Raw genomic sequence first — 21,973 nt, forward strand, 5'->3', positions numbered from 1 at the left:
AAGTTTTTATGCTAGTGTTCTTGGGCGATGGAAGTCTACTCTCTGAGAGTAACTTGTTTCGCTTTCTGGCCTATGGGAACTTGGAAGAAAAAGTGGGGTGGACCTGTAATGTTACTTCAGGCGCTAGATCCTGAATAGGCACTCGCCTTTGCAAATAGCTCATCGTGTCAAGTTAGTCAAAGCTTGTCTATGGTCCAATAGCTAGTGGAGTCCTGTACCTGAAGGTACCATTTGGAGGTATGCCTTTCGAGGTGGATAAAGCCAGGATGAGGATCGTGTATATTTTGCTCCTGTGAAAATGATCTGCAGTAAGTGCAGACTTGTAGCCCTTTTTCTGGACCGAGTTGTGCTCCAATCCCCTGGGGTTTAGTTGAAAGCTGGTTGCCACATTTTAAAAGTATGTTGCAGCTATAGGCAGAAGAGTCTATTTAGGCCCACTTTTTCATTATATTTGGCACCATTTTCCCTGGTGTGTGTTTTTTTACTTTTTTAACCACTTTCAGACCGGACCAATTTGCTGGTCAAAGACCAGACCGCGTTTTGCGATTCGGCACTGCGTCGCTTTAACTGACAATTGCGCGGTCGTGCGACGTGGCTCCCAAACAAAATTAACGTCCTTTTTTTTTCCCACAAATAGAGCTTTCTTTTGGTGGTATTTGATCACCCCTGCGGTTTTTATTTTTTGCGCTATAAACAAAAATAGAGCGATAATTTTGAAAAAAACGCATTATTTTTTACTTTTTGTAATAATATCCCCCAAAAATATATAAAAAAAATGTTTTCCCTCAGTTTAGGCCGATACGTATTCTTCTACACATTTTTGGTAAAAAAAAAATCGCAATAAGCGATTATTGATTGGTTTGCGCAAAAGTTATAGCGTTTACAAAATGGGGATAGTTTTATAGCATTTTTATTAATAATTTTTTATTATTTTTTTTTTTACTAGTAATGGCGGCGATCAGCGATTTTTATTGTGACTGCGACATTGTGGGGGACCCATCGGACATTTTTGACACATTTTTGGGACCATTGTCATTTATACAGTAATCACTGCTATATAAATGCAGTGATTCCTGTGTAAATGACACTGGCAGTGAAAGGGTTAACCAGTGGGTGGCAGTGTAGGGGTTAAGTGTTCCTAGGGGTGTGTTACTAACTGTGGGGGGGTTGGGCTTTCATTTAGTGTACACTGATCTCTGCTCCAATCACATGGAGCAGAGATCAGCGTCACTAGTTGCTAGGCAGAATGGAAAAATGTTGTTTATACAGCATTTCCTCCATTCGGCCGCTCCGTGAGACGATCGCGGGGATGCCCGCGGCGATCGAGTCCGCGGGTCCCGCGACCGGACTCACGGGGGTCCCGACCAGCGCGGGAGCGCGCCGCCGGCGGCGCGCTCCCGATGGCACGGCGGCAACGAATATTGGATGTACATGTACGCCAATATGCCTGCCCGTGCCATTCTGTCGACGTACGTCGTCGTGCGCTGGTCGGGAAGTGGTTAATGTATTTCCTGAGGCCACCATTACATTCATGTAAGTCTCGATCTCCAGAGTTTGCTGCACATGTGCACACCATTTTTCTCTCATGGGATGCAAGGACCTACACTACAGAATAAAGATCCATGGCCATTTCCTGGCCTTCAGATGCCTACACATGCCTGGCACAGATGCCATTAGCCCCTTCCACTCCACAATGACGGAGTATCCCTTTGGGGAAATCTAGTACTGCACACGGTAGATCTAAGGTGCAAATGCAGGGTTCAGGGGGTGGGCTGCGCTCCGAATGCAGGGTTCGGGGGGAGGAGGGGATAAGGGTGGTAGAAGACACTGCTACTGGGGGTGGCACTGCCAATAACTGTCCTCCTTCACAACACGCACACACGCACACACGTGTGTGTCTTCCCCATTTCCCATATAGGAGTAACCTCTGCCCCCTTCGCTTCGATAGCATAGTGTCTTACACATTGGAGACCGGGAGGCAGTACCTTTCTGGACAGAGGACGGGATCTGGCAGAGTGCCTTTTTAGATATTGGCAAGCTGGTGATTGGATGCAGGGTGGTCCTAAGCTACCAATCACCAGTGGTTTAACAGAAAAAGTTCATTTGGTCAGCTTCTCCCGCCCTCCGTCCCGAGCTGTGCTTCGTCCCGGTCTCCACTGTTCAGAGAGAGAGGTTGGCAGTGCAGGAACCCATTTACGGTCTGCCTGTTGACAGGTGGGCCGCAATTGACAGGTTGCCGACCTCTGCTCTACACCCCTTCAATAGTGCAGATGGTGTTTTTAAAAAGCTTTCTTCATCTGTCAGCAGCTCAGAGAAGAGGGTGAAAGAGACTGTAGTTACTGTGTGAGAGTTGATTGGAGGAAAGGATAGCACAGAAGAACTGTTGTGAATAGATAAGCTCCGTTTTGAGCTCTTCTCTCATGTGTCTTCAGAAGTGACTCGTGCTGAAGCACGAGAGACAAACTACACTTGGCACATTGGAGAGAGATCGGTAAGCACTGCAGATGTGTGCTTAGCTCACATTCCATTAGAGGTTTACAACCACTTTACACAGGACATTGTTCTTCCCTCCTTATGTTCTGTTCCAAAACATCCCAAGGGAATTTCTCTCCAGGATTTTGACGTGGTACACCTTATTAGAGTCTACCTCTCATGTACAGCTTCCTTTCAGTAATTGCCTTCTATAAGGTTCCTTTTTGGGGGCTACCTGCTTCTCGTTCCCCCATTCCTAGGTGAATTAGACAAGGCCTCATTTGAGCCCATAGTCTGAAAGATGGGATTCCTTCCCTTCTGCTAAATTTCTTAGTGCTTCATGGGCTTATGTGCATCTGTTTCTTAGATGAGCGAGACTGTTGCCTGGCTTTCTGTTCACACATTTGTTAGGCTTTACCAGGTGCATGTACAGGCCTCATATGATGCCAGTTTCAGGTGTAGGGTGCTTCAGGCTGCTCTGAGTCTGCTGATCCTGTTCTTGTCGACACAAAAGCAGTGCTCTATGGGTAGGAGACAAAATCTTCTATCTATCTCTATCTCTCTTGTTGATCCTGTTCTTGACCCATTGTTATGTGATCCTGTTAATGTTTGCTGTGCTGTACACCCCACAGTTGGACTTCTTCTTTTAGACACCCCATTGTAAAGACTAAAGATCTTTTGTACTGTATATATCATGTCTGAGGTTTACAACCACTAGCAATAAAGCTTGTTCCATTGATTTAACCTGCCATATATCTTGATTTTTAACTTTCCTATGACTGGCTCTGAAATAACTTTTTTTTTTTTTTTTTTTTTTCCCCCCAGGAGGATCCAGTGCCTAATGGGCTGCGAGCACTCCCAGTATTTTATGCTGCTACAATAGGAATTAATGTATTTTCAATTTTATTCACAGGGGCACCATGTAAGTAATTTCATTTCAAAGACTTAAAGGGTAACTCCACTTTTTTGTGAATAATATAGTAAATAAAGAATATAGCATAAACAAATGCTAGACAAGCCATATTTTGTAATGTTGTTAAAAATTACCTTTTTTCAATCTGTAGCCACTGTATTCTTTTGTAGTAATGCAATGTGGCTGCCTAGAGACTGTACACAGTTGGTGTTCAGAACTTTCCCAGAAATGTCCTTTTCTCGTATCATATTGCATAATCTGACACAAGTAAAGTTTTAGGCATCCTCTGCAATAGGCACTATATATTTTTTTTTTTTATTTTTTTTTTTATTAAGATACTCTCTAAAGGTCATTTGCTTCTAAAGGAATGCAAACACTTCAACCTTCCTCATTAGAACACTGTAAGCGCTTCAGCTGATTATATTGAACAAACACTCCTATTCAGCAATCAGTATTCCAAAACCGTGCAACATACAGCTTTTTCATAAGAACAAACTGACAGGTCTAAAGCCTTGCAATGTATACACTTTTAATCACCCAGTGGGAACTGGTTTTGGACATTCCAATTCTGTATTGGTAGTGACCCCAATGTAACACATATGTACAGCCGTAGCCAAGAGTTTTGAGACTGACACAAATTATTTTTCGCAAAGCCTGCTGCCTCAGTTTTTATGATGGCAGTTTGCATATACTGGACTCCATAATGTTAGGCAGAGTGATCAGAGGAATTGGGATGTCCCTCTTTGCCATGAAAATGAACTCTATCCCAAAAAAAACTTTTCCACTGCATTTCAGCCCTGCCAAAAAAGACCCGCTGACATATTGTCAGCGTTTCTCTCATTAAGAGATGTCAGCATTGACGAGGAAAAGGCTGGAAATCACTCTGTAATGCTGATTGAGTTAGAATAACAGACTGGAAGCTTTAAAAGGAGGGTGCTGCTTGAAATCGTTGTTCTTCCTCTGTTCATCATGGTTACCTGCAAGGAAACGTGTAGTCCTCATTGCTTTGCACAAAAAGGACTTTCAGGCAAGGATATTGCTGCTACTAAGATTGCACCTAAAACGACAATGTATCGGATTATCAAGAAGTTTAAGGAGAGGTTCAATTGTTGTGAAGAAGGAATTGGGGTGCCCAAGAAAAGTCCAGCAAGCGCCAAGACCATCTCCTACAGTTGATTCAGCCGTGGGTTCGGGGCACCATCAGTGCAGCGCTTGCTCAGGAATGACGGCAGGCAGGTGTGAGTGCGTCTGCATGCACAGTGAGGGGGAGACTTTTGGAGGATGGCCTGGCCTGGTGTCGTGAAGGGCAACAAAGAAACCAATTCAGGGACAGTTTGATATTCTGCAAAGGTACAGTGATTTGACTGCTGAGGACTGGGATATTCCTTTTTCTCTTAAATATCCCCTTTCTGATTGTTTGGGGCATCTGGAAAAAAAAACCTGGTCTGGAGAAGAAAAGGTGAGCCATCAGTCCTGTGTCATGCCAGCAGTAAAGCATTCTGAGACCATTCATGTGAGGTTGCTTCTCAGCCAAGGGAGTGGGCACACTAACCATGCTGCCTAAGAACACAACAATTATGAAGAACCATCCAATAACTATTTGAACAATGCCTTTTCCGACATTATGGAGCACCTTGCCATAAGGCAAAAGTGATAATGGAGTGGCTTGGGGAACAAAACATCAACATTTTGGGTCCATGCCCAGGAAACTCCCCACATCTTAATCCCATTGAGAACTTGTGGTCAGTTCTCAAGGGGCGGGTGAACAAAAAAAAAACCCCACAAATTCTGACAAACTCCAACCATTGATTATGCAAGCATGGGCTGCCATCAGCCAGGATGTGACCCAGAAGTTGATAGCATGCCAGGGCAAGTTGCAGAGATCTTGAAAAACGGTCAACACTGAAAATATTGACTTTGCATAAACCATAGTGTAATTGTCAATAAAAGCCTTTGACGCTTGTGAAATGCTTGTAATTATACTTCAGTATACCATAGTAACATCTGACAGATCTAAAAATGCTGAAGCAGCAGGCTATAAACTTGTGAAAATTAATATTTGTGTCATTCTCAATTTTTGCCCATGGCTGTATACAAGACATAAAATAGATGCAAAAAGCTTCCTGACCGCCTCACGCAGATATACTGCGGCAGAAGGGCACGTACAGGCGGATTAACATACCTGTATGTTGCCCTTAAAGAGGTGGGCGCGCGCCAACCAGGAGCTCCGCGAGGATACCTGCGATCGTCTCAGAGTGTGGAAGAACGGTGAGATGCTAATTTAAACAAGCATCTCCCCGTTCTGCATAGAGTGATACTGTCACTGATCAGCTCTCCCTGAAATCCGGAGCGCTGATCAGTGACATGTCATACACAGCCCCTCTCCCCACAGTTAGAATCACTCCATAGGACACACTTAACCCCTACAGCGTCACATAGTGGTTAACCCCTTCACTGCCGGTGACTTTTTACAGTAATCAATGCAATTTTCTAGAATTGATCGCTGTATTAATGCCAATGGTCCCAAAAATGTGTCAAAATTGTCCGATGTGTCCACCATAATGTCAGTTTTGATAAAAAACGCTGATCGCTGCCATTACTAGTAAAAAAAAAATTTTCTCAATAAAAATGCCATAAAACTATCCCATTTTGCGGATGCTATAACTTTTGAACAAACCAATAGCATATTACTACTTCTTCTTCCTTCCCCCCCCCCCCCCCCCTTTCCAAAAATATGTAGAATACATATCGGCCTAAACTGAGGGAGAATATATATATATATATATATATATTTTTTGGGGGGGGGGGGATATTTATTATAACAAAAAGTGGAAAAAATGCATTTTTGTCTTTTTTTCAAAGTTGTCGCTATTTTTTTGTTTTTATAGCGCAAAAAATAAAAACCGCAGAGGTGATCAAATGCCACCAAAAAGCTCTATTTGTGGGGAAAAAGACTACAATTTTTTGTTTGGGAGCCATGTCTCACTACCGCGAAATTGTCAGACACATTGCCGAATCGCAAAAAGTTCTCTGGTCAGTAAGGGGGTAAATTCTTCCGGGGCTGAAGTGGTTAAATAAAACCTGGGGTTTTTAGCCACGCAAACTCACCTCTGCACACAACTACCCACAGCAACCCCTCCCCGTCCAAAGCTCACTTCTGCAACACCCCCCCAATTCAATGTTTACTTTCACATCCCCATCCAAAGCATCACCCCTGCTTCTTGTTCAAAGCACATCTCTGAACTTCTGTTCCTACACAGCACCATCCACAACAAAAAAGTGTTTACATTTGAGCAAAAATAAATATTAAAGTGCAATGTGCTCTACACCCTTTCACCAATGTTTGCCCTTGCATTCCCCCCCCCCCCCAACTTCTCTTTAATCACTGTTCACCCCCTAACCACTTTTTACCAATGCTCACCTCTGATACAAACAACCCCCCCCCCCCCCCATTACCCCTCTTTCACACTGCTCACCTCTGCACATTCGCCCCACTCCGTAATGCTATCGGCCCACGTGCCCTTCAAGAGGGTGGGTTCAGTGCAGAGATCCACAATTATGTTCTTTAATTAAAAGCTGCAAGTGCCAGACACAGCTGCAGCTCAGAGGACATCAACATGAGTGCTCTACCTTATGTGTTCCGGCCCTGAGGGCAGAGAGGGTTGTGTGGGAGCCATTGGCAGAGCTAAGCTGTGTTTCCAAGTGACAGTCGATAGTGGTGGGCTCAGTGCTAGAGGTGGCAAAACTGTTATTTCAGCTGGAAAAAAAGCACTGATTTAAAGCATTCCTTTGTACCCCAATTTGTCATATCCGTTACTGCTCACATGGTAGGTGGTGTGGTGCATTTGATGGTATACATTGGATAGAACTGTACTCCTGATTTCAGTGCCTTTTTCTTTTATGAGTGTTCAAATATATGTGCATATGCCAAGCATTATTTTTGTACACAGTAGAGTTGTAAACTATAAAAATTTATTTTTGTTTTTTCTCTTTTTTGCAGTACTGGGAATGCACACCTTTCCAGTGTGGGCCACCGCTCTGTTATCTGTAGGCGTTGCCATCTTATTTGCTTTAGTAGTCTGGTTTTTTGTTTGCCCATGGCTGAAAAAGAAAATAGCAAGTATGTGTTTTTTTTTTTTTTTATGATTTTATGAAAAAGCAATAATATTCCTGCTATGAAATGCCTATCCCTAGATTCCTTAAATTTTTTTTATGTGCTTAGCCCAGTTCCAAAGTAGTTTTAGTATATTTAACTCTCAAATGTGACCCTAAAATCACAAACTAACTACATAATATCACATTTAACTGTAAAAGTAACCTTTTAGGTGGAAAATCACCTAATTAAGGAATTGTATACACATAACAATTATTATAACCTGTATGCTGGAAGAATCAGACAAACTATGAGCTCATGTTTGATGGTAGCAAATACAAACTATGGAGTGGAGTTGATTCATTAAAGATAAATACAGTGCACTGTTCACTTTGCAAGAGAGGTTGCACTCTGTAAGGGTACCCAGAGCTTAGTAAATATGGTGAAACTTCACTTTGCAAGGAATATCCAATCGCCTGCAATGGGGGGAAAAAAAAAAATCTGCTCGCACATGATTAGATGATGTAAGTTAGCAGAGCGTCACCTTTTGTAAATCAACCCACTATGTAATTCCCAGTGCTTATGGTAGAATTGTGTGGTGTTTTTTTTTTTTTTTTTATGGTTACATTTTTCATAAGCATTTGTAATTTACTGTAAAGTATTGTGATATTTTCAAGACTGCTACTTTTCATCACCTACATACAGGGCCTGTTGGTGAAAAACAAGTATCGGGTTGAATTGATGACCTGGGGTGTTCTTTTGGTTTTGATTTTCTTACATATTTTAGTGTCAAGCTGCCCAAGCATCAGTTGTAGATCTGAAAACAAATCTTTAACTTAGAAGTTGAAGTAAGGATGTCTTAAAACTGACCTGTAAAAGATACGGAAGTCCAACCCACAATTGGAGCAAACTGTTTTGTCCTGATAACTTGGTTTTAGCAAGAAGGAAAAAAACAGATGGTATATGTGTCTCCCTTTCTCCTAATTGTATAGTAAAGGACACAGGCCGAGTATTCCTACACCATGGGTTATAGGCGTGTACCTTCAAGCAATTGGACACTGGCAAAGCTTTAGAGGACACATCCCCTGGGTGCCTCCTTTTAAAGACCTACCCCACTAACACCGTTTTGTGCCAGTGTCTAAAGGTGATGAAACTTTTCTCCATTTTTAATGTGGAAAATCTTCCTTAGCTGAACTAGATTTTATGCTCATTTCTTTTCTTCCAATTCTTCCTTGAAGTCCTCCCTTTCTTGTGACAGCACAGATATGGATTGGTACAACTTAGGTAAAAGCATGAGTGCTATACCCAGACCCTAGGGCAGTGATGGCGAACCTTGGCACCCCAGATGTTTTGGAACTACATTTCCCATGATGCTCATGCACTCTGCAGTATAGTTGAGCATCATGGGAAATGTAGTTTCAAAACATCTGGAGTGCCAAGGTTCGCCATCACTGCCCTAGGCTGTAGAGATGGCCTGTATGGTTGCTACAGGCACTGGCTCTTGCATTGCGCTCAACTTGACACTCTGTGCAATGTATTGAGCAGAGCACAGGGTGCTATGCAGGGCCATGGTCCATTGCAATGAAACCCAATCTCTGCATATCCCTTTGGTGACAATGCTATTGTGACACGCGAAGCCTGGACTTCATGACAGTGGACTGTAAATACAGGTAAGGCAGGGTCACTCTGTATTTATGACAGTTACTGTTAAAATGGGCCTATGTTTGGATTGTATGTATTTACTTTGCAGTATAAACTTTTCAAACTTGCGTTTGAAAATTCAACCACTTGGAGCTCAGTTTTAAGTGGATCGCCAAGAGTTACAGCGCACCACTGGCCCCACACTGTAATGCCACTTCCGCCTAGAGCCCCTCTAAGATACTCAGGCATTTCCTTCCAGCCTTTGGTCATGAGGATTTGTTACAGGATTGGTCTTCACCTAGGTTACCCTCTACTCTGCACCCTTTTCTGTGAGTACCCCCAGATGAATACCCTTACTTGTAACTATGGTGGAGACCAGGTGAAAGACAATCGCTGCAAAATTGGACTTGGGTTCTCTCTGCTCTGCAGAACCCCCGCCTTTGCACCTATCATCTGTGGTATTCCCTAGGCCTAGAGGATCTCTTACGCGAAGTAGCCTTGCTAGGCGTGTTTGTGGAATGGTAACCCCTTCCTGTAGTTTTTGTTCTACTTCACAATGACAAAAATTACAAGGTTTGGAGAGAGGGATTTTGACGGTGCAACTTAATAAGATGGAAACAGAGTAATTTTTAAATGTGTGAAAGATTCTTTTTTTTACAATCAAAGTTAAAAAATATATGTTGCACAGGTGAAACAACGCACTAGACTTTAGAGTGGTTTGTGTGTACAATCTTGGAAGGTCACAGGTAAATCTGAGAAGATGATTGCACACTAGCCCGACATGTTTTGCTATTTGCTTCTTCAGGGGTTGTGCAATATAACAATACATATACTGTAATATATACAAAAAAACACAAGTTATACATTCATATAAACGTGTAGTAAAGTGATTAAGGGTATTCTGTCAGACCGACTTCCCCACAGTAAAGCTTGCCCCTTGCCGTGTCCACCCACAAATCAAAGTTTCATACATGCCTATAAAGACCCAATGAGGGCATTCCATGCAATCATAGAGGGCAGGAACAAACCAGGCTATAAACAAAAAAAGACAAAACCACTTTCAAAAATTGTGAAAGAGAAATATATAAAAAGATGAAACAAAAGGGACTTTAGCTGCCTTAATGAGGGCAGCTAAGGAATGGAGAGAATCCTAAATAGCTATGCCACTTTATATATATATATATATATATATATATATATATATATATATATATATATATATATATATATATATATATATATATATATATATATATATATATATATATATATATAAAAAATTCTTTATTTTTACTGCTTTTTATAAATGTTTTCAGGCTAATAAAAATTAAGCCCAAGGGTTCCTAAATTAAAGTACAACAAATGCGTGAGCCAAAGCACTCACTAATCTGATCCGCACAATGGAGAAAAGTCACTACCGCCAGCATCCAGCTGAACGGAGTGACCGCCTGACGTCATTGGCTGGATGCAGATGTGACCATGCTAATGCGCATGCACGGGAAACCCAAATGTCCCACAAGACTACAAAACCCAGAAGGCTATGCGGGGAGAGAGCGGGATGCTGCCGCAAACTACAGAGGAGTTCATGATGATTGAACCAAAAACGCCCACAACAATGCCTTAGCCAATGGGAGAAAGCAGCAGATGTTAATGAAAGCAGATGGAATGCTATTAACGAAACGTAAACCCAGGGAGATTTGAGCTCGGGCCGCGCTGCGCTAAAAAGGGCAAAGGTAAACCAAGACTGGTGCCCTGGGTGTCCATATGATGTATGTAAAAGTACATTACGGGAAAAGAAGGTGGAAAGGCTGTAGATGACCTGCGGGGAGACTGATTTAAAAGACGGGGGGAATTTTTTTAATAGCAATTGGGTGGAAAACACAGCTAACTCAAAGAGGGCTATATTCTGTTTTCCATCCAATTGCTTAATATTAATAACAGAATATAGCCCTCTTTGAGTTAGCTGTGTTTTTTTATATTTCTCTTTCTCTTTTTTTTTTTTTTTGTTTTTTTTTTATTTTTTATAGCCTGGTTTGTTCCTGCCCTCTATGATTGCATGGAATGCCCTCATTGGGTCTTTATAGGCAGGTGTGAAACTTTGATTTGTGGGTGGACACGGCAGGGGGTAAGCTTTACTGTGGGGGAGTCGGTCTGACAGAATACCCTTAATCACTTTACTATGTGTTTTATATGTATGTATAACTTGTGTTTTTATATATATATATATATATAATCTTACAGTATATGTATTGTTATATTGCACAACCCCTGAAGAAGCAAATAGCGAAACATGTCGGGCTAGTGTGCAATAATGTCTCAGATTTACCCGAGACCTTCCAAGATTGTGCACAAACCACTGTAAAGTCTTGTGCATTGTTTCACCTGTGCAATATATTTTTTATTTTTTAAACACCATCTTTTTCACACATTTAAAAATTGCTCTGTTTCCATCTTAAGTTGCACCGTCAAAATCCCTCTCTCCAAACCTTCTTTTTTTTTTTTTTTTTTTTTTTCCCATTTCGAATTTGGGATGTGGTGCAAAACTAATTGGGTGTTCTCCTGTATAGTCAGACCATAACTTGATTGATCTTTTCACAATGACAAAGTTGTCTTATGCTGAAGGCCATCCTTTTCTTCTTAAGGTGGTCTTGGCATTCTACCTCAACAGAGGCATTGTTTTGCCATCATTGGCATCTAAAGGACATTGCTATACATTTCTTGAATGTGGTCATAGCCATTAGAGTATGCCTCAAGGCTACTGCTCCAGTCAGACTGATGGATTCCCGGTTTGTGATGGTCTCTTGACCTCGCAATTAACACTCTGAAACAGTATGAACAGAAGACCAGGCGGCAGCCACAACTGGTTCCATTTGAAGCAGAGTTTTACCAGGTGGACGTCCAGTCATCTGCTGATACAGCTTTTGCCGCAAGATTCTTGAAGCGGCTCTCAGGTTGGCTCTCCTCAACCTTGTTTCTGTTAGCAGAGTACTGTTTGCCACATTGTTGCCCACCCTTCCTGTTAATTTCCTGGGTATGTGCCATGGTATATGAGTACTCTGCCTGTGTCCTGTACAGTATGATTGAGGTAAGAAGAATTTTGACTTGCCTGTAAATTCCATATCTTCTATTTTTTTTTTTTTTTGGTTTACTCCATATTGCTTGCTATAAAACCTGAGTAGGGTAGGGCCATAGGGTTATGTCCTCTAAAGATTTTCCAATGTCTAATCATTGGAAGGTGTACACCCATAACCCATGGTTTATGAATGCTCTGTTTTGTACTTCAATATGGAATTTACAGGCAAGTCGAAATTCCTCTTTTTTTTTTTTTTTTTTTTTTTTCTAGCACCCCTTTTTACTAAAATAATGTACCGTGTGTGTATAGTAAGATCATTGCCATTACTATTTTCTGTGTATATTTATCTCTATAAAAGTCATTTGTTCAGGAAGTACTTTCAGCTTGTGTAGTTTCCTTTTGTAATATAAATGCATTTATGTTACTTGATGTTTGTGCAGGTCGCTTAAAGAAAGATGCACTGTCCCGTATATCTGAGGAAAGCCTTGATAAAATCCCGGATGAAGATGCTGCTGTCTTTAAAGAGTTGCCTGGTGCAAAGGGCAATGATGAAAGTGTGGTACCTCTTACTAGTGCCACCACTGAAGGTGCTAATGGATCTGACACATTTGCAAATGGACACACCAGAATACCGTATGGTATGACTTTTTTTGGTGTATTCAGATAATTTTGAAAAGCTAGCATTTACATGTTGGGAAAACTGCATGTTTTTACCTTTTTGAAATGGATTACTAGTTTGGAGATTTATGTAATATGTGCTATTCACAAAATAACCAGTGTGGTATCGGTTTCTTGTTGCCTAAAATATATTGTTGTGATTGGTTGTCTTGTGCTAATACATATTGCATTTCGTTTTTTATTTTTTTACTTCGACTTCCTGTGTTCAGATATAATTAAGGAGGCTACATTTTATGTGTGATATTAAGTGTGGTGTTTTGGCAAAAAAAGGATATTCTGCTTACCTACTCTGTACAGTGATATTGCACAGAGCTGCCCCTTATCTCCTCTTCTGGGGTTCCCCCGCTGGTAGTGTTCTTTTTTTTTTTTTTTTTCCTCCGGGTGTCCCTTAGCAAGCCGTGTGCTATGGGGACACTCGAACACCACATATACGCAGCACAGCTTGGCCATGCCCCTCACTCCCTCACAGGATTTAACTGACAGTACCAAGAGCCAATTGCTCCCATTGCTCTGAGTTTCCTATGAGACCAGGAGGAGAGTGGCCAGGCTATCGCTGGAGTGTGACAAGACTCGGGTAAATATTTAAGAATGGGAAGAACAGGTAATATGTTTAAGAATGGGAAGAAATGTATGTATGTGTGTGTGTGTGTGTGTGTGTGGTGTGTGTGTGTGTGTGTGTGTGGTGTGTGTGTATGTATATATATATATATATATATATATATATATATATATATATATATATATATATATATGTATATATGTATATATGTATGTATGTATATGTATATATATATATATATATATATATATATGTATGTATATGTATATAAGTCTAGAACCGCTTTAAAATCTGCTTCTGTGTGGTGATGTGATGCAGAGCTATGGCTGCTACAAGGAAAAGGAGCGCCAACAGGATGGGCAGTGGAAACAAGTGGGCAACTTGACAGTTTCCAAAATGTAGCCCTTTTATCGTGTGCTACCTAAGACAGGGGAGCCAGAACTTCTGCATTGTGACTGCTCTAGAGTGAATTGAAAATTTTTCACACGTGTCTTTTTTTTTTTTTTTTTTTTTTTTTACCAGCAGTATACCACAGGGTAAGAGGAGGAGGAGGAGGGGGGGGGGGGGGGGGCGCGCGCGCAGTGTTTTCAAGCAGATATATGTAGCTTTTACTCCCACTTGGTTTCCTTGCACTAGGATAATTGGAACTGATTTATACTGAGCGAAATCATTAGGGCAAGTCTTGCCATATGTGGTTCACGTATATTATGGTTTTGCCTAGCAGAGCCATCTCTCTGCTGACAGAGCCCACAGGAAGGCCAATGTGAGTACATACAGTGTACACACATTTATACCAGTTACAGAGAATCAGAACGTGTGTATGGGGGAGGGGTATACAGAGACTGCTGCTTAATTGAGCATCGCTGTGTCGGTGATCAGTGTGCAAAGTTTATGGGAAAGGACACCAGTCACTATGCAGTTTGTGGAAGTACAGAGCAAGGAGGAGAAACTAAAGACTGTGTGCGCTAGGTTAGAGATTCAAGGAAAAGTCCAGTGCCTGTGTTCTGGAATCTCACTAGGGAGAGGCTAATTTGTGTGCTGCGGGTTGTATCTCACTAGAGGGACCATTCTGTAAAGGCAAATCTCACTGCTAGATCATGCTCTGTTCAGCTAATTTCAAGATTGTTCCTCCAACCTTGGATTCAGCTTTCTGTTTGTAATTATAACATTTAGTTTGATTCCTGACCTGTTGGCTCCCGTTCACACTAGTACGATTCCTGATGCAGCTGCTGTCGTGCAGCAATGTTTAATAATGAAAATCGCATTATTTTCTAAGGTGCCCATTCACATCAATGCAGTGCAGTTGTAGCACATTTTTTGGAAATGGTACAGGTGCTACTTTGCTAACAGGTATAGTGCAGTTTTGTCCCTGTAGACTTCATTGGAATTGCTCCAAAATGCGTGTACATGCAGTTTTAGTGCATTTTTGGCAATGTTTTGGGTATAAAATCCAGTCTCCTTCTCCAAAAAAAAACATTAAAACGAATTAACGTGTGAGGTTGCACTACAAAATCACACTGAAAATAAAATCACTGTGCACCTGCACTAGTGTGAACCAAGGCTTTGCTTCCATGAGCTCTCATTTCACTGTGAGTAAGCCAATTTCTACTCATCCTGCGTTAATATTTTGAGAATATGCATACCTGCAATAAAGTGGTTGTAAAGGTTTAAGGTTAAAAAAAAACACCTCTGCAGTATCCTCTCTCCCAAACCCCATCCCGATCCAGTGATATGCAGGAGAGCAGAAGCTCTCCGGATTCTCTCCATCCTCATTGGCTGAGACGCAATGTCTCCCGCTGCTGTCAATCGCAGGCAGTGAACAGGAGGCGGGGCCGAGCCATGCTTTGTGTCTTATGGTGACATAGAGCACAGGGCTCAGGAGTGAGCGTACACGAGTGCCCCACAGAAAGTGGCTTGCTATGGCAGCAGGGGACTCGAAGAGGAGGATCGGGGCTGCTCTGTGCAAAACCACTGCACAGAGCAGGTAAGTATAGCATAAGGCTTTATTTTTTTCATTTTTTATATATAATTTTGAGCATATACTTATGACCCGTTCTTTTTATCTCTCCCTCTCCTGTGGGCAAAAATTGCAGTTAATAGTTACTGTTTGTAGTGGTGCTGCTTTTTACATCGGACAGAAGGTGAAAGGGGGTAGAGTTTTAAGTCCACACAACTCTAGCACAATAATAGAATGTTTTTAATATTTCTTTTGTGATTGGAAGTCAAGCTACCTTACAGCAGTTTAGGCTTGAGTACAGGATGACTAACTGATGTAAGTTTGTTGCTGAGAACTTTCACATACAAGGTGGTTCCTTTTAATGCCACCCTGTAGCTTTGAAGAAAGTAGCTCTGCAAGATTGGAGTCTGTGCACTGGACTAGTAATTATTTTTAATTCAGTTTTCAGTTGTGCTTGTTTTTAAATTTTTTTTTTTTTTTTTTTTTTTTTTCTTGCAATAGGTTGACTTTTTTAAAGTATTTATTTCAGTGTATTATTGAGGTTATGTTTTGATTGTGCCTTGTTTTCTTTATTACCAGGGAGGGCTGCTTCTATGACAAATGGCTCGGTTAGATCTCCAATCTCCAATGGTACATTTAATTTTGACGGTCACAATGTTAAAAGTGATGTTCATGTGTACCACACTGTACACAAGGACTCAGGGCTATACAAGGACTTGTTACACAAAATACACCTGGACAGAGTAACTGATGATCGGCCCGCGCATGAAAACAACTACAGAGTTTTGAGGCGCAATAATAGTTATACATGTTACACTGCTGCTATCTGTGGTATGCCTGTTCATTCAACATTCAAATCTTCAGATGTAACTTCAGAAGATAGTGAAAAGTTGGTCACCGACACTGTGTCTTTTTCTAAGAAACGTATCCGCTATGACCAGCTATTCTAGCTACTGCAATGCGGTGGCAGAAGCGAGATTGAAGCGGAGGAGGGGAGTGGATAGAGATGAAGCTTGCTACAGAATTAACTGACCAAAATCCAGTTCAAGATGATTCATTAGAGGAGGAGAAAGAGGAGAAAGACAAGTCACAAGTTCACCTCCTTTTCCACTTTCTGCAGATTTTGACAGCGTGCTTTGGCTCTTTTGCTCATGGAGGAAATGATGTCAGGTGAGCATTAGTGAACTGCCATATGCTGTGGGCTTAAAAATTGTAATGGTCTCTGGCAAATGCATATATAATATAACCTTTTATAAAAAGGTAAACTTTTTATTTTAATTTTTTCCTTAGTGTTTTGAAAGGCATATAACCTCTGTTCAAGGTTTTTATTGTTATGCGTCCCCATTATGAAGATTCACCCCTATATTTTGTCCTGGTGACCATTGTTACTTAGACAAAACGTTAGGGGGTAATCAAACATTTTAGATTTGTAATGGGAGCAATTGAGTGTACAGTATATCATCCAGTGGTGACCAATTTTAGAACTTTCTAAGATTAGATATTCCCCCCCCCCCCCCCCCCCCCCGTCTTTAGGACAGGGAATTGAGACAAATCTCCCCAATAAGACATGTGGTTAAAGAATCAGTTTTTGTTTTATCAGCTGTATTTAGAAGTTTCTCCTTCAACCTCTGTGAGGTCCTTTTTTGCTTCCCTTTAAATCATAGTCATGTTGGAAGGTAAACCTTCTTCCCATTGACAACTTTCTGGCAGAGGGCAGCAGATTTTCCTCAAGAATTTTATGGTATTTTGCCATATCCATTTTTCTTCAATCTTGACAAGTGCTCCAGTCCCTGCTGCAGAGATATACCCCCATAGCACGGGGTATTACCACCTCCCTGCTTTACTTTAGGGATGTGAGCTGTATTGGATTATTGCCAATCATTAAATTTTATTCTCATCTGACCATAACACCTGTTTCCATGTGGCCTCAGAATCTTCAAGGTGGGTTTTTAAGGTGGTCAGATGAGACTAAAATGTAATTTGGCCTCAACACCAATCGATATGTTCAATACCGTTCACCTTTAATTTTTTTTCTTTTTTAAAACACCAAAAAGGCGACAGAAGGAAGCCCTAGCCACAGCCTGTGATTGACAGCCTTAGCTCTGTTTCTGTGTGCTGGGGGGGGGGGGGGGGTCCCTTCTCTCCAATCAGCTCTCACTGAGCTGATTGGAGAGATCGGCTCTGACAAGTTTTCCTGACACCAATAGATAAAAGGGTACTAGGGAGGGACCTCCTCAACTCTGCTCCTGTGTCCCTTCCCTCTAATCAGCTCTTGGAGCTCTCCCCACTAAGCTCTGCAGAGTGTAATGTCCGCTTCACGCTCCCTGCTTTTTTTATTTAAAGCTCAGACATGCTATATAAATTGTGGACTTTGAACAGCTGTATTTGTTTATAATACCACAGCTGTAGATATATTGTGGTGTTTGCATCATATTGTCTAGATATTTTGTCCACAACAGCGAAATTATAAATACCATTTGGTTGCAAGATGGCTGTTCATTATATCTCTGGCCCTGGGTAGAACATGCAAGCTATGCAAAAAAAAAGTCTGCATTTGTGTCCTAGAGACAAAGTATGTTCTACTTCAGTGTTATATTAGAATTTGTTTTAAATGGAGCGCTACTGTAGACTTTTCCTTCTACGTAATGTGAAGATGCTTCTTTATCGTAAAACTACCCTGTTTAACTGGAAGTCGCAGCAGTTTCTCCCGATCCCTTGGTTCTTTCAGAACAGCCTGAATTGTTTGCAACAGGTTGCATGGAGAATTCTTTGAGATTTCAGTCAATGCATACGTATTGTCATGGTGCACTGCCTTTTGTCTGGTGGCAACACATTTTGTTATGAGGAGCTCCATCTGATGCCAGAGGTGGTACAAGTTTAAGGACTGTGCAGTGTACTTGCGTATTGTGCAGCCATTATAAAGTTTTTGGAACCAGTTGGAGAGGAGTGCTTTGTGATGGTGCATTATCTTGCTGGGAGTGAGGTGTACATACGGTCAGCAACTGTAGTCCGGGATGGTTTAGCAATGTCAGACCCCATATTTCTTGTAGGACAGATTTAATTTTGAAGTGGATCTATACCTAAAAGTTTTGTAAGTAAGGGTTTAAACCCCTATTTGGTTATTGTTTCCTTTCGGTCTCTCTCACTAAGATTGTTTTGCTACCAGTCCTAGAGAGGCAATGGGAATTGTGAAAGGAATCCACACGATCTGATCGTTCACATAGTGATACTCATGAGAGATATTAAATCTTCAGGGTTGGTCATACAACTGAGATATAAATAATATTGTATTCTGTATAATTATCTTGGAAATCTAGCTTTTTTTTTTTTCGCTTGGTTTTCCAAATGTGTGTAAATGCTCATCTGGCTTGATATTTGAACTAAACTTTATTTTTTTTTTTTTTTTTTTACCATTACAGCAATGCTATTGGACCCCTAGTTGCATTGTGGTTAATATACCAACAGGGAGGAGTATTGCAAACCGCCTCTACACCTGTGTGGCTGCTCCTGTATGGGGGCGTGGGTATTTGTGCTGGTCTCTGGGTATGGGGTCGTCGAGTCATCCAGACAATGGGTAAAGATCTTACCCCAATAACACCATCAAGGTAAATATTGTGCATGCTATTCTGGCAATTTTGTAGTTGTGTGGTTTTCCTTTCCCATTTGAAGAATGGTGGACTAAGATAGGTGCTTAAGCCCCGTATGCACTGCTAGTTTTTTTTTTTGTTGTTTTTTTTCGTTCATCTCAGCAGGCTGAACAAAAAAAAAAAACCTGACAACCCTGGTCAGAGCCACTGTACTAACAATCTGATGTTAGTACAGTTATCTCCTCTGCTAATCTATTGTGTTCTGCCATTGGCTGAGACCTCTGTTCAGGAGCGCGATCGGCAGAACTTTTTTTGTTCATGCCCCTTTGACAGAAGCTGACCGAACCAGCAGTATAGGCCGAATGTCAATAGAAACCGGCCGATGCCACTCAACATTCGGCTTGTGTGTATGGGCCTTAAGAGTAAATTAAATGATTCAATATGATGCTAGGCTTCTTTTACAAACAATCTATAGCTTGGTTTTTCCGAATAGTTGAATTAAAAAGTGCCAAAAAGCAACACAATGGACTCTTTATTCACAAAGCAAACGCACCAGGAAAAGCAAATTTTTGTTAGTGTTAGATGTGGTTTGTATGTTCTATGGGGCCAAAATCATGCTGGAATCGCACCAGAGTAGTACAAGATCTTTTTCCAAAATCACGCTGCGCTAAGTGGCCTTTATGTGAACGGCCACTTTTGAAAATGCGATTTCTATTGTCATGCGACTCAAGTGACATCTGAAATTGCACTAGGGTGAATACAGCATTAATATGATAAAATAATTTATTTCAACTGAATCCAATGAGGTTTGTAAACCAGTTACTCAGTTAAAAATAAATATCTTTATACGACGTTAAAGCTTTAGGAAGTAAAACTAGTAGTCAATTGAATTTTGTTAGTGTCTCTTGGTTTTCTCACTCATAAAAAAAGAAAAGAAAAAAGCAGTTTACTTGTATGGTCAAAATCTTAGACCATAAGCAATCATTTATGTATTATACTTTAAAGTCCTATGTGCTTGTCTGTGGGTTACTTAAGGCTAAAACAATTGAACTTTAGGGAACGAGCTAGTCTTAATCGTACAGAGCAAACATGTCTTTCTCATATAGACAGGCAAAGGATTAAAGCCTTTGTATGAGCCTATATCAGGGTTTCTCAACTAGGGTTTAGGAATGGGCTCGGGCAGGTTCGAATTGATACCCGCTAGGAAGAGGTACTGTACCGCCAATCTTAGCCAGCGTGTGTATGTGTAGCTGACAGTGGGGAAGTGCCTCATTGCCTATGATTGGTGGTGTGCAGTGATGGATTACTGGTGGGTTTGATCCGAACACACCCAAGCCCATCACTATTGAGGTTCCTCCAGAGGTTGCTCAGGGTCCCTTGAGCAATTTCTTCCTCTGAGATCTGTAAAGGGGAGGCTTCTTCCCAATGTTTGCAAGTGTAAGAAGCATTCTTCCCAATGACATCACAGTATATCATGAGTTGTAGATGTAGTAACTTTTAGCAGGAGCTCCATGAGACTGGAAAGTTATTTCAAAGGTTCCTCCATGTGTTTTTTTTTTTTTTTTTTGTAAACAGCCCTTGCATTGCATTTCTCATAGAATGTGGTGACTTCTGACATGTTTCAGGTGTTGCTTTGAGGTATTAACATGTAGAATGGCATAACATTAAGTAGTTTTTTTGGTTTGCGGTGTTCAGATAGTGTAGTTCTGCTTTAATAACCTTATGTACACACTTATTGAAGGAAAATGTGGGCTTGGATTGCAAACCGTAAAGTGTTTGTGAAGCTAAGGTCTTTAATGGTGAGATGGTTAGAACCTCTGTCAGGTTTTTAATTCACTCTGTGTCCCTGCTGGGGATATTACCCCTCACTGTTAGTCCTGGCGAGCTTTGTCTCTAGTACAGAGTCTCTAAAATGTTCTTATAAAAACAGGAGAGGAGTGGAAATCCTCCAACGAGGAAATCTGTTCTGATGGCAGCTGTCTAATGCCACGTACACACGATCGGAATTCCGGCCAGAAAAAGACAGATGAGAGCTTTTCATCGGAAAAAGCGACCGAATGTATGCTCCATCGGAATTTAGCTGTCCGAATTTCCGCCAGCCAAAAATTGATAGCATGTTCTCCATTTTCCCGACGGAATTATCGATAGAAAGTTTTTCCGATCGTGTGTATGCAATTCCGACACGCCAAAAATCACGCAGGCTCAGATTCAACTGAGACAGAAGCTATTGGCTACTGGCTATTGAACTTCCTTTTTCTAGTCCCGTTGCGTCACTGCGTTATAAACGATCTGAATTTGATGTGACTATGTGTAGGCAAGACAGCTTGAGCCAAATTCCATTGGAATTCTGTAGGGAAAACCATCAGAGCTTTTTCCGAATGGCATTCCGATCATTTGTATGCGGCATAAGAGGTGAAAATCCTTTTTCTTTAGAGAAATCTTTTGTTTACTTCCAGCTATTTCTCTGGGACAGAAAGTGAAGGGACGTCTTCCCAATGGGGGACACAGAAAAAAAAATTGCGACCATGTGATTAGAAGAGGGGAAAAAGTGCTCCCCAATCAAAGACCTTAAACTACAGCAGAGCCATGTGGGCTATATGGTTGTGAGGAAGGGAAGAGGTTCACGGCTTCCTGATATCGGCTGCCTGCAATAGCAATGCCACTCTGAATAGGGCACTCTGTTGAGCTGGCAGTATTACCAGGCAATTTCAAGCCAATAAAAGATTTTTAAAAGGGAACCGCAAACTTAGTGTTTGGGATTACTGACACTTTGATGCATTTTAAAAGAAGATCTACAATAATCTGAGTGCTCTAAAGAATGACCTATAGCCTTTTTAATGTGTTTAATTCTGTATGTGAAGAACAGCTCTAAATGTAAATGACCTTTTACAATGTGTGCCAATATTTAAAAACACGCCTGCATTTCTGTATAGTTTGTAGCGGTCATACTTATTACTTGAGCAGGTTTTGCTTCCATCTGTGTGTGTTTTTTTTTTTTTT

General features: G+C 41.1%; 1 protein-coding gene across 1 annotated transcript in view; it reads left to right on the top strand.

Moving 5' to 3' along the window:
- The window catches only part of SLC20A2 (solute carrier family 20 member 2), a 72,149-nt gene that overhangs the window by 41,415 nt on the left and 8,761 nt on the right, over positions 1–21,973 (top strand). The window contains 7 exon segments of the mRNA XM_077476183.1: positions 3,298–3,394; positions 7,386–7,505; positions 12,633–12,830; positions 15,966–16,324; positions 16,326–16,382; positions 16,384–16,556; positions 18,806–18,991. Of these exon segments, the coding sequence (XP_077332309.1) occupies positions 3,298–3,394; positions 7,386–7,505; positions 12,633–12,830; positions 15,966–16,324; positions 16,326–16,382; positions 16,384–16,556; positions 18,806–18,991 (1,190 nt within the window).

This window comes from Lithobates pipiens, unplaced genomic scaffold, assembly GCF_037356315.1.
Source record: "Lithobates pipiens isolate NorthernLeopardFrog02 unplaced genomic scaffold, aLitPip1_a1.2 Scaffold_13, whole genome shotgun sequence".
In the NCBI taxonomy this organism is placed as follows: Eukaryota; Metazoa; Chordata; class Amphibia; order Anura; family Ranidae; genus Lithobates; species Lithobates pipiens.